The sequence below is a fragment of the Pristiophorus japonicus genome, chromosome 13 (genome assembly GCF_044704955.1).
Source record: "Pristiophorus japonicus isolate sPriJap1 chromosome 13, sPriJap1.hap1, whole genome shotgun sequence".
NCBI classification, from domain to species: Eukaryota; Metazoa; Chordata; class Chondrichthyes; family Pristiophoridae; genus Pristiophorus; species Pristiophorus japonicus.
The window spans coordinates 97,559,871-97,575,529 of NC_091989.1; the positions used below are offsets into that span (position 1 = coordinate 97,559,871).

At 45.7% G+C, this 15,659-nt stretch overlaps 1 protein-coding gene across 1 annotated transcript in view; it reads right to left on the reverse strand.

The window, feature by feature from the left end:
* Positions 1-1,584: 1,584 nt before the first annotated feature.
* Positions 1,585-15,659, reverse strand: part of LOC139278047 (aryl hydrocarbon receptor-like) — a 97,447-nt gene continuing 83,372 nt past the window's right edge. The window contains exons 10-11 of the mRNA XM_070896713.1: positions 5,810-5,951; positions 1,585-4,178 (exon numbers count right to left, since the gene is read on the reverse strand). Coding sequence (XP_070752814.1) covers positions 3,047-4,178; positions 5,810-5,951 — 1,274 coding nt within the window. The 3' untranslated portion in view covers positions 1,585-3,046. The remainder of the gene's footprint in view (positions 4,179-5,809; positions 5,952-15,659) is intronic.

Sequence of the window (15,659 nt, forward strand, 5' to 3'; positions counted from 1 at the left end):
AGTCTAAAGTTTAATTTGTTTAAATTTGTCAGTTTTAGTGCCCCCGGCACTTAATTTACAGTTTCCACCAAAATAGTTGAAGAGCTTTTGAGTTGGGAGTGGCTTAGCCAGTCATGTGATGTTCACAAGACTCAATAAAACCCCAGCCAGTTGGGTTCAGGGGATCCACGATGAGGTAGGTGATTGTGAGCCTGGTGGATGAACTGGTAATGTGTAGTGTGATTGTTAAACCTTTTGCTAATAAACCAACTGGTTCTTAACAATTCTTAAGCAAATAACCCACGAAGCAAATACATTACACTGAGCAAGAGTTTCCCCTTCAGGGGAGGAAAGTGAGAAAGCAGGGTGCGGGTTAAGATTTGCAGAAAATTACCGATTTGCACAGGTTAAAGTTTATTCCACAAAATACTTAAAAAAAAAAATCAGGAAAGGTAACAAAATGACAAAGCACAATTAATAGATCAGGAACTGATCCCACAAAACTGAAAACCAGCATTGTTACACAATTTTCACATAATTCAAAAACATGAGACATCTTCTAAATCTTTGGTATTGTTCAGCATGTTATCAGGACTCCGTCTCCCGGATTAATGGATGTGGATGCTTTCACTGCTCATTACTCAATTCGTGCAGCCAGCGAGGACATTTTATCATCAACCATGGCAAATTTTTTCCCCCACTATTAATGGGACTGGATCTCAGGTTTTCAAACTGGAGTCCGCCCGGGTGCATCAGGCGAGTACATTTATAGCACTGACTGCGGGTCAGGAGGAGCAGGAGGGTTTCCGTTTCTTTCACACCCAAGAGTCTCTGTAAAACTACCACCACCCCACCCTACCCTCGGGATTTGTCCGACAGTAATCTCCCGACTCCCCCTTCACCACCGCCCCCCCCCCCCCCCCCCCCCTCTGCCGGCAATCTCCACATCCCCACCAATCTCCCCACTCACCGGTAATTTCCCTGCTTCACTCTCCCTCCCCCTCCGCAATCTCTCCGCTGCACCCGCCCATCTCTCTCTCCCGATCTCTCCCCACCTTACCCCCCCACAATCTCTCCGCTGTCCCCGCCCATCTCTCTCTCCCCCCCACCTTCCCCCATCTCTCTCTCCCCCCCCACCTTCCCCCCCCCACCCCCATGATCTCCTCACCCCACCGTCTCCTTGCTCCCCCCGCCCATCTCTCTCTCCCGCTTCCCACCTCCCCCCCACGATCTCCCCCTCTCTCCATGATCTCCCCGCCCATCTCTCTCCCTCTCTTCCCCCCCCCCCACTCCCCATGATCTCCCCGCCCAGCTCTCACTCCCTCTCCCTCGCTCCCCCCCCCATGATCTCCCCGCCCAGCTCTCACTCCCTCTCCCTCTCCCTCTCCTCCGCTCCCCCCCATGATCCCCCCGCTCCCCCGCCCATCTCTCTCTCCCCACCTTTCCCCCTCCCACAATCCCCCCACTCTCCCCCCCCCCCTCACAATCTCCCTGCTCATCCTGCCCATCTCTCTCTCTCTCCACCCCACCACACAATCCCCCCCCCCCAACCCCCGCACGATCCGAACTACATGTGCTCTGGAGTAACTCAAACTGTCGTCCTCTTATTCTACTCTTGCAATATAATTAAAAGTAATTTTTTGCATTTACCTTTTCCATTTCTGTAACTATCCTGTGCCACTCTAAGATTGCCTTTCTTCTGTGTGTCTTGGAGACAGTACTCAAGGAAACTAAGCTTATAGAGAAATAGGACGTTGTATCATGTGCCAGGCACTATAGAATTAAGATTCCTCCTCCTTCATCAGTGAAGCACTTATTAATTAACACTTGTTTTCTACTGAGAGTTGCTTTGCATAGTAAAAAATAAATTCCATGCTTTATTTGTTGTGCCGTAGCTGAAGCAGTATGTGTCTTCTTCCACTGATGGGAATTACATTTGGCCAAAAAAGACAAAGGGTTCATTCACTCAGTCAGTGCATCCAAACCCTATGAAACAATTATAATGTTTTCTTGATTATGGTCTGGTAAAAAAATTTGCTTGTGCTTTCATCTCAGATTTCCGAACAGTAATCCCATTTTAGACAGAGGTAATTGTACTCCTTTTTCAGTAAGTATTTTATCAGTAGTTTCAGGGTAACAACTGCAAGTACCCACGTACAGACTGACAATGTTCAGGTCTGACCCTAAAATCCACTCCCATCCAGAGGCTTTGATCCCAACATTAAAATGCCTGTTAGGCTGTACCAGTTAAAAGTGGTCTGCTCAGCTCTCTAGTGATGCGCTGAAGAGCCTTTGGTGCAACTGGAGCGGAGCTCAGCCAATTTGCTGCAGGAGGCTCAATGCCAACGTCAATGCCTCCAGCTGCCAGTTCTACAGGAAGAGAACAAAGACAGGAATCGATGCTCAAAGGTTTCACAAGTTCGATCCTTTGCACTGCATTGTAGGTATTGAAATTAAACTTTGAGGAAAGTACAGATCGGCTTCTAAACAATGATATACCAGAGTGATAATTAACCAAAGCTTCCATTAGCCACACACGCAAAAAAAATAAACATTGTATCCTACAGATTGGAAGGCTATTGACAGTTGGTTGTACAAATCCAGAAAATGGGTTCTTCAAGATGGTGAAGGAATGATTAAAAAGAAAGAATGGCATCCTAACGAAGCTCCAATAAATCATTTTTAATTGATTGACTTTGCGAACATTGCATTCCACCATCTTTAATTTTTTTTAACATTTAAAAGCCATTTTGCAGTTTTAAGAATGGTATAGTTGTGATTATGCCTCCCATTTCCTAGATGAAGGATTGCCTCATACGATCCTTTGGTAGGCCAAGCTCTTTAAGGTGGCTTGTTCTGTAGTACACCTGTTCTTTGTGAACGTATTAGTCTTGGACCTCTGTGGACCCGCAGCCTTCACATTAACTGTTGTTATGCCAAGCTTTACAAGTTTTCATCTGTGATCATTGCCTCTAACAGACCAGCAAAAGTCTGGGGATCAAAAAAAAAAACAAAACCTGAAGAAGATGGAGATAAAATGACCGAATGAGCTTGAATATTTGTTATTTCATTGCACGTTGCCCCAGGATAGACCTCTGGACAGCACACCTTGGGTGCTAGCTGGGGCAATGAAATTCATCACTCCTTTGGGAAGGAATCCTGTCGAAGTGACCATGTCAGCATCCTGTGTATCTCCGTCATACAAGGGCCATGTTGGATTCAAGAGACCTGGCTGGTTGAAGCAATTAGATTGCCCATTAAAAATATTTTGCTGAGCGAATGGGTTCTCCACTTTGACAGTGGGCAGGTTCTGAGTGGGAATTTGGAAATATAACTGACTCTCCTTTTCAACTGCACTGTTTAATTGCAAAGTTGACTGTGATACAAAACAAGTCACATTAGGTATGTAATCTGTAGACTTGATTTGTAGGTTGGAGATGTCGGGGCCTGGAGATGACAGCCAGCAATGGTGATACCCTTGAGGCTGCTCAGGTGAATATCGTTGACTGCTTGGGGACACCACATGTGCCATCGTCCTGCTGGTGCTGTGGATTGAAGAGCACAGTGAGCTAGACTGAAAACTGTGCCAATCATCACTTGCTGGTGGCAAGAAGCTGTTGTCAATGTAGGAGTTGATGTTTTTTGATAAAGATTCAACCTCAGATAGAATGTCATTAGGAATAGAACTGGCATTCAACTCGCTGTTCAAGTGGTCAAACTCAATATGCTTAATCAGTTCATCTTGGTGAATCAGTTCCAAGTCTTCTGGTGTCAAATCATAACTTTGCAACATCTCCTCCAAGCCCTCCAGAGAAACATCCGGGGAAGTATTGAGCGGGTACGTTTTCCCACTCCTCCGAGAACCAACCGACTCACCAGCCGCTTCAGTGTGACTTCCAGCTAATGGTTCTCCACAGAATCCAGCTGGTAATTTGCTCCCCTCAACAGTGTTCCTGAAAGGCGGGTGTGTGAGCATTTCTGAAGGTCCACATTCAGGTCCACCAAGACTTTGGTTTGCATCTTCCACAGCCTTTGAGGCATGCTGTCCTTGGAATTTGTTGCGTTCTGTTTTGACAATTTGAAGCTGGACTTGAGGAGGAATACAGCTGTAAGATTCGTAGAGTGAACTGGCTTCAGACAGTGTGAATCTTGTGGTTCGGCTTGTCCTTTTCTGAAAGTGCTCTTCACCTTCAGCATCTCTATACCAGGAAAACAAAAAAAAGTCAACAGGCTATAGTGACAATGGCCAAGTATCACAGAGAACATATCGAGCTAAACTGTGCGACATAACAAAGCAACATTAGATTTCAACTCAAGGGCTCACGGGGCCGAACTTGCCCCTTCCGATAAGGCCTCTGGTTGCCTGAAAGCAGCGGCCACGGGTCGGCACGGAATAGCCGTTGACTCTCCGTGGAGGGGCCTCCATTTTGGGAACTGCCCTTTGTGAGTTTTGGAGCGGTGCCCGGGACCACTCCGCTCGTTTTCCCGGCGCACCGTGCACGCACCGACTCTTTACTGACCGGCGGGGACCCCCTCGCGAAATGGCCCCTTTCCCGGTAGTGCCCCGCGGGAGCAGCCCCGCCACCGGTCGGTGCCTCCAACAGCTTTTGCTGTCGGTACTCTCTGTGCCATGGCCGCGGTTTCGGCTGGGCCGCCAACAGGCAGCCTGGCGCCCCCTCTTGGGTGCCAGGTCCCTGGTGGCCCAGTGTTTGCCACTAAAGCGGCTGCAGAGTTCGCAGCGGCTCTCCCCTTTAACTGAAAGGGCTGGACGTTATGACACGCCAGCGCGATGATGTCACCAGCGCGCGCTGATGACAGACAGCCTCGGATACGCCGCTCCCCCCCCCCCCCCCATCATGATGACACTTCCGCACCGCTCTTAAAAAAAATCCCCGAAATGGTGAATTTTGACGGCTGGGCAGCCCCAATGCATGGAGCGGCCAGAACACATCTAAAATGGCAGGTGCGCCTCGTTTCTGGCGCAATTTCGGCCCCTATATGTATTTTGACAAATGCTCTGCAAACTACTTTGTTGCTCTTGACGAAGAACATAGCCATTGTATTTAAGGTATAATCTCTTTGCTATTCACAGATTGGCTCACTTAAGGATAATGGTAATGTACCGAGAAATAATCATCATCTTCTTCCTCCAGTCACCACTGACCAGCTCCAGTTTGCAATATTCTCAAGATTAAGCCGACTAGATCCACTTGTGGTTACAAACTGTTCTTTCACTTGGGTTCAAATCCATCTCGGAGCGATGGTTCCTGACTAGCCTTCAGTTCAAAGCAACTGAACTCGGTCTGTGCTTGGGATGTTAGATCACCTACTTTCTCTCAATCTCATCTTAGAGCTACATCTCAGCAATTAGAGTGACGTATCACCATATTAAATAACTAAGTCATGGCATCCTATAACTTTATAACATTAGCTCAAGGAGCACGAGTATGTGGCTCTCACTACCCTTGACACACAACAGAACGAGGAGGTGCTGGCTGGGCAAGGTATGAGCAAGTGCAGGAAATGCTGAAGACACTCTCAAATAGAAGAAAAGACTTGAACTCGATAATTACCTGCATCCTTCCCACTAAAGGGAGGGAGGGAAGGACGGAAACATCAAGCAGTAATAAAGTTCTCTCCATCCCCTACCCCAAACACTGCTCTTATGGAGCAAGTGATAGAAAATTTGGTCGGCAGATCAGAAAATAGCAGTGCCAAGAGCCTGGCAATAAAGCTAAAAGGCTGCCGAGAGATGGTTTGAAGTTGGCAAACCCATCTCGCTTTCTCACGAGCAATGCTACCCCTCTCTCTACAGGCCTATAGTGCTCACGTTAAAGGATGCTGACTGGATATGATGTAATCTGGCTGCCCATCCTTGTACACCATCCGGGCGACGGCTTGTATCCACTGCCAGCGATTATCTTTGCAGATAATTCTGAAGGTGGTCAGTCCACTGTCCCCAGTCTTCATCACTGAAACCACAGGAATGGAATGAGATTAGAAACATTGCAAGAACAATTCTTTTGTTAAATAACCTTTCTTTGGATTTCTGTGCTTGACATGAGAGATGTAAATGCTGAGGAAGAGGATACTCTACATTTCAGGTATCTAGAGGCAGCAACTTGGGAGGTGTAGCATGGCAGATGCATTGTCAAGCTCCCTGTATTCTATCTCAATAATATGCCTAAGCTCCAACCTCAGAACAGCTCCATGGGTGCAGTATTTTCCACCACCCCAACCATTTTCTGAGCTCTCCGAATTAAAGTGCCGATATAAAGCCATATTGTCATGGTCCTTTGGAATTGAGCTAAGGCAGCCCAAATGTACTTCATTTAAGACTCTTAAACAACAGATAGTTTGGGCTGAATTTGAACTGAGGTGAAAGTTTGGTATCTAAGTTTCATAGTCCCCTCTAGATGCTGCACATTAAAAAATATATATATTCCTGCACTTTAAGTTAATTGTGCTGGTGATATTTGTTGTAGTTTTTGGAATACTAAACATTCAAAACCTCTCATTGCCTTGTATATTATAAATACCAATAACCAGCTCTAGTCACACATTCAATGTGCTAACCCTATACAAAAATTATAAATAAAAACAGAAAATGCTGGAAATCTCAGCGGGTCAGGCAGCATCTGTGGAGAGAGAAACAGAGTTAATGTTTCGGGTCGATGACCCTTCGTCAGAATTGCAGAATGTTTGAAAAGAGCACATTCTATACCAAATTGTAGTTTATACAGGAGTTTTTTTGGAAAGCACAGAAAAGTTGTATGCTATCACACTGTGGATCCATTTCTGAAATTCAGTGCACAATGCACTGTTACATCAGAGACTACCAGTTCCTTCAAGCAGCACGCTCAATCACTCCTTCAAACCAGTACATCCAAAGTGATGATCAATAATGGCACTTGAGAGTGAAAGCAGTAGTTAGGTGAAACTTATCCACCACAGGATTGTTGAAGCATTGGATGCTTTGACGGGGGAAGTGGTTGGGGCAGAGGGACTGGAGGCGGAGGAAGTGTCGTGGAGGCAGAGGGACTCGGGGTGGGGGCAGGGACTGGAGCCGTGGAGGTTGAGGGGCAAGGGGAGAAGTTGGAACAGACACCTCTGCATATTTAAGGCAAGCAGAGGAAGTTATACAAGAACAGAAGAACTAGGAGCTGGATTCGGCCATTTGGCCCTTTGGGCCTACTCTGCCATTCAATAAGATCATGGCTAACCTTCTACCTCAACTACACCTTCCTGCATTACCCCCATTTCCCTTAGTTCCCAAAAATTTATCGACCTCCGTCATGAATATACTCAAAGACTGAGCATCCACAGCTCTCTGGGGTAGAGAATTCTAAAAATTCACAACCCTTTTAGTGAAGAAATTTCTCCTCATCTCAGTCCTAACTGGCCGACCCCTTATTCTGCGACTGTGACTCCTTGTTCTAGATTCCACAGGCAGGAGAAGCATTTTCTCAGCATTAACCCATATAAAAGAATTTTATATGTTTCAGTTAGATCACCTCTCATCCTTCTAAATGCTAAGGAATATAGCCTGGTCTACTCAATCTCGCCTCATCTGGCATTTCCCTCAGAAAAACATAAGAAATAGGAACTGGATTAGGCCATTCGGCACCTCGAGCCTGTTCCGCCATTCAATAAGGTTATGTCTGATTTTCTACCTCCACTTTCCTGCACTATCCCCATATCCCTCGATTCCCTTAATATCCAAAAATCTATCGATCTCGGCCTTGAATATACTCAACGACTGAGCCTCCACAGCCCTCTGGGGTAGAGAATTACAGAAATTCACCACCCTCTGAGTGAAGACATTTCTCCTCAACTCAGTCCTAAATGACCGACCTCTTACTCTGAGACTGTGACCCCTGGTTCTAGACTCCCCAGCCAGTGGAAACACTCTCCCTGTATCTACCCTGACAAGCCCTGTAAGAATTTTGTATGTTTCAATGAAGTCACCTCTCATTCTTCTAAACTTGAGAATATAGGCCCAGTCTGCTCAATCTCTCCTTCTAGGACAATCCCCCCATCCCAGGAATCAGTCTGGTGAACCTTTGTTGCACTCCTTCTATGGCAAGTATATCCTTCCTTAGGTATGGAGACCAAAACTGCATACAATATTCCAGGTGTGGTCTCACCAGGGCCCTATATAAGTGCAGTAAGACATCTTTACTTTTATACACAAATCCTCTTGTAATAAAGGCCAACATACCATTTGCTTTCTTAATTGCTTGCTGTACCTGTATGTTAACTTTCAGTGATCAGTGTACAAGGACACCAGGTCCCTCTGAACACCAACATTTCCCAATCTCTCACCATTTAAAAAATACTCTGCTTTTCTATGTTTTCCTACCAAAGTGGATAACTTCACATTTCTCCACATTATATTCCATTTGCCATGTTCTTGCCCATTCACTTAGCCTGTCTATATCCCCTTGAAGCCTCTTTGCATCCTCCTCACAACTTACATTCCCACCTAGCTTTGTATCATCAGCACACTTGGATATATTACATTTGGTCCCCTCATCAAAATCATTGATATAGATTGTGAATAACTGGGGCCCAAGCACCGATCCTTGTGGCACCCCACTAGTTACAGCCTCCCAACCCAAAAATGATCCGTTTATTCCTACTCTCTGTTTTCTGTCCGTTAACCAATCCTCAATCGATGCTAATATATTACCCCCAATCCCATGAGCCCTAATTTTGTTTAATAAGCTGTGTGGCCCCTTGTCAAATGCCTTCTGAAAATCCCAAATACACCACATCTATTCTGCTACTTACAACCTCAAAAAACTCGAACAGATTTGTCAAACATGATTTCCCTTTCATAAATCCATGTTGACTCTGCCCAATCCTATTATTATTTTCTAAGTGCCCTGCTACCACGTCCTTAATAATAGATTCTAGCATTTTCCCTGCGACTGTTGAGGCTAACTGGTCTGTAGTTCCTGTTTTTTCTCTCCCTCCTTTCTTAAATAATGGGTGTACATTTCCTACTTTCCAATCCGCGGGAACCATTCTAGAATGGAATATGACAACCAATGCATCCACTATCTCTATAGCCACCTCTTTCATACTCTTAGGATATAGGCCATCAAGACCAGAGTATTTATCAGCTTTCAGTCCCATTAATTTCTTCAGTATTAATTTCTTTCAGTTCTTCATTCTCACTAGACCCTTGGTTCTCCAGTATTTCCGGGAGGTTTTTTTGCATCTTCTTCCGTGAAGGCAGACACAAAGTATTTGTTTAATGTCGCTGCCATTTCCTGATTGCCCACTATAATTTCTCCTCTCTCTGCCTCTAATGGGCCCATGTTTACTTTCACCAATCTCTTCCTATTTACATACCAATATACACGTTTACAATCTGTTTTTGTGTCTCTTGCTAATTTACTCTCATTCTTTTTTCTCTTCACTTATCAATTTCTTGGTCCTCCTTTGCTGAATTCTAAAATCCTCCCAATCCTCAGGATTACTGTTCTTTTTGGCAACATTATAAGCTTTTTCCTTTGGTCTAATGCTATCTTTAACTTCTTTTGTTAGCTACGGTTGGACTTTCCTGTGGGGATTTTGTGCCTTAAAAGAATGTATATTTGTTGTAAATTATGTATGAATTCCTGAAATGCTAACCATTGCTTGTCTACCATCATACATTTTAATGTAGTTTCCCAATCTATCTTAGCCAACTCGTCCCTCATACCCACGTTGCTTTGTTTAGATTTAAGATGCTAGTTTCAGATTTAACTAAATCACTTTCAAACTCAAGATAAAATTCTATCATATTATGGTCATTTTACAACAAGATTATTAATTAACCCTTAGTCGTTGCACAATGCTAGATCTAAAATAGCCTGTTCCCTAGCTGGCTCCTCAACATACTGATTTAGAAAACTATCTTGTATACATTCCATTAACTCGGCTGCCATACTATTACTGCAAATACTGCAAATTATGGGGTCTATGGAGAGAAGGTAGAACAGTAGGATTTCTATTGCAAAGAACTGGCACAAACATGGTGGGCCGAAATGATGCCTTCTATGCCATAGACTACTATGATTCTATAATCACTATCATGCAACCTCTGCTGGAAGAGCATGTCAGCAGAAGGCAGGTTTGGGTTCAGCTGTGATGCCTCACTATGGTCAAATACGCTGCCAACATTCACTGCCTAGGCCCACACATAATTTATACCCTCCTTGACGAGGTACTGAGAGAGGCACTGGAAGGCCTGCTGTTGCATTATCTGTAGCAAGAATCAGGAGAGGTGGGGAGCAATTGGCAAGATACAAGGGTTGTTTTGTAGGTTACACCACAGCCTATATATATATTATATATATATATATCTGAATCTGACGGGAGTGTCACTACCTCGCATTCTGTGCTGGAGTCGATTTATTTTTTTTCTTTAAGTGTTGCAACGCACACTCTCTCCTCAGTCAGGGCAGTGGTGGTATGTCGTGTATCGGGCTGCATTAAGCAGCCGACATCAGGGTAACTGAGTGGTGGGAAGCCGCCTGGTTTATTTTTAGCTCCAGTCTGTGCTCAACATCCTGTTTGTTCTGTTGTCCCAAGGAAGTGGCAGCTGTGGTGTTGGAGCCAAGTGCTTGGGAGAGGAAGTGCGGAAACCCAGTTCTAACGCGGCACGATAACACAGCAAGGTTGGAAGGAGCAGTGTGCCTCAACCTGGCAATTTGTAAAAAGTCTAATTTAGCTTTTTTAAAAATTCATTCCTAGAATGTGGGCGTCGCTGGCAAGGCCAGCATTTATTGCCCATCCCTAACTGCTCTCGAGAAGGTGGTGGTGAGCCACTGCCTTGAATCGCTGCCGTCCGAGTGGTGAAGCTGTTAGGGAGTTCCAGGATTTTGACCCAGCGACAATGAATAAATGGAGATATATTTCCAAGTCACGCGGGTGTGTGACTTGGAGGGAAACTTGCAGGTGGAGGTGTTCCCATGCACCTGCACTTGTGTTTCTAGGTGGTTGAGGTCGCAGGTTTGAGAGGTGCTGCAAAAGAAGCCTTCGCGCGTTGCTGCAGTGCATCTCATAGATGGAATGTACTGCAGCCACGGTACGCTGGTGGTGGAGGAAATGAATGTTTAAGGTGGTGGATGGGGTACCAATCATGTGGACTGCTTTGTCCTGGATGGTGTTGAGCTTGTGTTGTTGGAGCTGCACTCATCCAGGCAAGTGGAGAGTATTCCATCACACTCCTGACTTGCGCCTTGTATATGATGGAAAGGCTTTGGGAGGGTCAGGAAGTGAGACACTTGCCTCTCACCTGCTCATTGCCACAGTATGTGTGTGACTGATCCAGTTAAATTTCTTGTCAAATGGTCATTGGTCAATGTCATGTATGTACATTCTGTTTGTAGCCACCAGATGGTGTCATTGAGCAGCACGCACATGGTGCTGCTCAGGTATAAAAGGCCAGCTATTTTGAGAGTCAGACATTTTGGGCCTAAATAAAGCAGAGCCAAGGTCGTACCTTGCTTAGTTAAAGAGTACTCAGTTTGAACTTTATTGCATACATAACATTTGGTGACGAGTATACAAGAACCTTTGTTTGCAAAATGAGTACGATTGGATTTTTAGAGCAATTCGTGGAGGGAGAAGATTGGGCAGACTTTGTGAGCTGTTTGAACCAGTACTTCGTGGCCAACAAAATGAAGGGGGTCGACGATGCAGATCGGCGCCGGGCCGTGTTCCTCACTGTGTGCGGTTCAAAGATCTATGATCTGATAAAGAATCTACTCATGTCTAGTAATCCAGCAGAGAAAATGTATGAGGAGTGGTGTACATTGATACGGAAGCACTTCAAGCCAGACGACGGCATCATCATCATCATCGAGATACAGGTTTTATACACATCTTTGAGTGGAGGGCCAGAGCGCGGCAGAATTCGTTGCCGACCTGAGACGTCCAGCAGGACGGTGCAAGTTTGGGACGGTGTTGGCAGACATGCTGCGGGCCTTCTTTGTTATCGATATCAACCACGAGGTGATCCTGTGCAAACTTCTGGCGGTGGAGGAGTTGGATTTAAAAAGTGCCATCCAGATCGCTTAATCATGTATGACAACGGACAGGTGTCTAAAGCAAATAGCGGTGAAGAACAAAACCTCGGCAAGTACTGTAAATGCAATTGATTCGGCATTTGGCAGAGCGGCACATGGCACGGCCTATCTGGCTGCGTTCGCGAAACCTGTGGCTGCCCAAAGTCCTCCAGCGGGAATCTATCCAATTTCTCCGTGTTGGCGTTGTGGGGGAAATCATCGGCACCTGCAGTGCCGATTTAAGCAATATAGTGGCAAAGGCTGTCTGAGAGTGGGGCATCTCCAGAGCAAGTGTCATCAGATGAGCAAGCGTGCTGCGACACACCACGTGGAGGATGAGAGCCAGACTAGTGCGGATCCGGATACGCAATCCGAGATGCCAGAGGGGGAAGCTTATGGACTGTACTCCTTCATAACCAAGAATAAACCAATTTTGATTAATGTGAAGTTTAACGGGATACCGGTATCGATGGAACTGGACATGGGGGCGAGTCAATCGATCATGAACGAGGGGGCATTTAATAAGCTGTGGGATACTAAAACCGTGAGGCTCAGGCTGAGCCCCGTTAATGCCAAGTTGCGCATGTACACCAAAGAACTGATAAAGGTGATTGGCAGTGCACAAATTAATGTGTCGCATAACGGTGCGGTTCATGAGTTACCACTGTGGATTGTTCCAGGCAATGGCCCAACGCTGCTCGGCAGGAGCTGGTTGGAGAAAATCAGATGCGACTGGAACGACATAAAAGCGTCGTCATCGGAGGAAGATACATGTGCCCAAATATTGAGCAAGTTCCCCTCGCTGTTCGAACTGGGTATCGGCAACTTCATGGGAGCCAAGGTGCAGATCCACGTGGACTCAGATGCAAGACCCATCCAGTGGACTCGGGCAGTGCCATATATGATGAGGGAGAAGGTCGAAATTGAACTGGACAGACTCCAGCGTGAAGGGATCAGATCACCGGTCGAATTTAATGAATGGGCCAGCCCCATTGTTCCTGTGCTTAAAAGTGATGGCACAGTTAGAATCTGTGGAGAACTACAATCAACAAGGTTTCGAAACAAGATTAGTACCAGTTACCAAAGGCTGGTGACTTGTTTGCGACGCTAGCCGGAGGAAAGTCGTTCACAAAACTGGGCTTGATGTCGACCTATGATACAATAGTTGGTCGAGACATTGAAGAAACTTACGTGCATTAACACGCACAAAGGACTGTTTATTTAACACAGGTGCCCTTTCAGAATTCGCTCGTCGGCAGCAATATTCCAGATGAATATGGAAAATCTACTGAAGTCCGTTCCCAGAACCGTCATGTTCCAATATGACATCCTGATCACCGTTCGTGACTCCAAGGAACATCTGAACAACCTGGAAGAGGTTCTACTGTGTTTGGATAGAGTGGGACTCAGACTGAAACGCTCAAAGTGCATCTTCATGGCACCGGAGATCGAATTCCTCTGGAGGAAAATCGCCACAGATGGGATCAGACCTACTGAAGTGAAAACCAAGGCCATCAAGAATGCACCCAAGCTGCATTCGTTCCTGGGTCTACTCAACTACTTTGGTAACTTCCTACCTTAAATTGAGTACCTTACCAGAACCACTGCACATGCTATTAAGAAAAGGCAACAACTGGGTGTGGGGCGCATCGCAAGCAGAGCTTTCGAGAAAGCCACCAAGGTGCTTTGCTCGATCAAGCTGCTGGTACATTATGACCCATGTTTAGTTTTGGCCTGTGACGCATCGTCATATGGAATTGGTTGTGTACTCCAACAAGCCAATGAGTCGGGGAAACTTCAACCTGTCGCGTATGCATCCAAAAGTTTATCTAAAGCAGAAAGAGCTTACAGCATGGTAGAAAAAGCAGCTTTTGCATATGTGTACAGTGTTAAACAGATGCATCGATACCTGATCGATCTGAGGTTCAAATTAGAGACCGATCACAAGCCGCTCATTTCATTGTTTTCCGAGAGCAAAGGTATCAATACCAACGCTTCATCCCACATCCAAAGGTGGGCGCTGACATTATCTGCCTATGATTATGTCATTCGCCACAGACCTGGCACAGAGAATTGTGCCGATGCTCGAGCCGGTTGCCATTGCCCACACCGGAGGTAGAAATGCCACAACCGGCGGATCTAATGTTAATCATGGATGCTTGAGTGAAGGAACCCCTGTCACGGCTCAACAAGTTAAGACCTGAACCAGCCAGGAACTGATTTTAATCGGTGGTAAAGGATTTCATCCTCAAAGGGGATTGGTCTGCCATACCTAAGCAAATGTGTGAGGAGGCCAAACCATACATTCGTCGCAAGGACGAACTGTCTATTCAAGCAGATTGCATATTGTGGGGCAATAGAGTTGTAATGCCCAAGAAAGGGAGAGAGAAGTTTGTGCGTGAGCTACACAGCACATATCCTGGTATAGTGATGATGAAGGCCATCGCCAGGTCCCATGTATGATGGCCAGGAATTGATTCTGAGCTGAAAGCATGCGTGCATCAGTGCAACACTTGCATGCAGCTCAGCAAAGCACCAGCGGAATCGCAGCTGAATCTGTGGTCGTGGCCATCCAAACCTTGGTCCAGGATCCGTGTAGATTTTGCAGGTCCCTTCCTGGGCAAGATGTTTAATGGTGATGAATGATTATTCGAAGTGGATAGAATGTAGAATTATGTCATCTAGCACGTCCACGGCAACTATAGAGAATCTCAATGTCATAGTGGTGAGTGACAATGGGTCTACTTCACCAGTCAGGAGTTTCAGGAGTTTGTGAAACTTAATGGCATCAAACATGCAAGGTCAGCACCATTCAAGCCTGCGTCCAACGGGCAAGCTGAACGTGCAGTACAAATTATCAAGCAAAGCCTGAGGAGAGTAACCCAAGGGTCACTGCAGACCCGCTTGTCCTGCATACTGCTGAGTTATAGGACAAGGCCCCACATACTCACAGGGATCTCGCCTGCTGAACTCATGATGAAAAGAGGTCTCAAGACCAAGCTATCTCTGGTACACCCAGATTTAAATAATTATGTTGAATACAGAAGACAAAGTCAACAAGGGTACCACGATCACGCAAGATTTCTGTTAATGATCCAGATAATCGGTTTTCGTGATGTTGGTTGAGGGATAAACCTTGGTCCAGAGAACACACCCCTAGCCTTCTTCAAATAGTGCCATGGGAACTGTTACATGTACCCGGGACGATGTTTAACATCTCATCCAAAAAATGGCACCACGACAGTGCAGTAATCCCTCAGTACGGCACTGAAATGTTAGCCTAGATTATGTGCTCAAGTCTCTGCAATGAGTCTTCTGAGTCAGAGGCCTCTGTCCAACCCACTGAGCCAAGCCCACACACCCAATTGAATAGTAAAGCTCACAATGTTGGTGGGGCAACATTTGGAGACAAAGGAAAGGGTAAGAGGGTTTAGGAATAGGGCTGGTTTTAAATATTTTATTTTTTAAAGGATTCTCCTAATTTCTGTGTGGGGAATTCACTTTGATTCCATTAATTGGTTTGGTGCTGTTTCTTGACTGCAAGCCACTCTGCCAAAGTACTTCAGAAAGTACTCCGCAATCATTGCACTGCATGCACGGACTCACGAGTTAGTGACG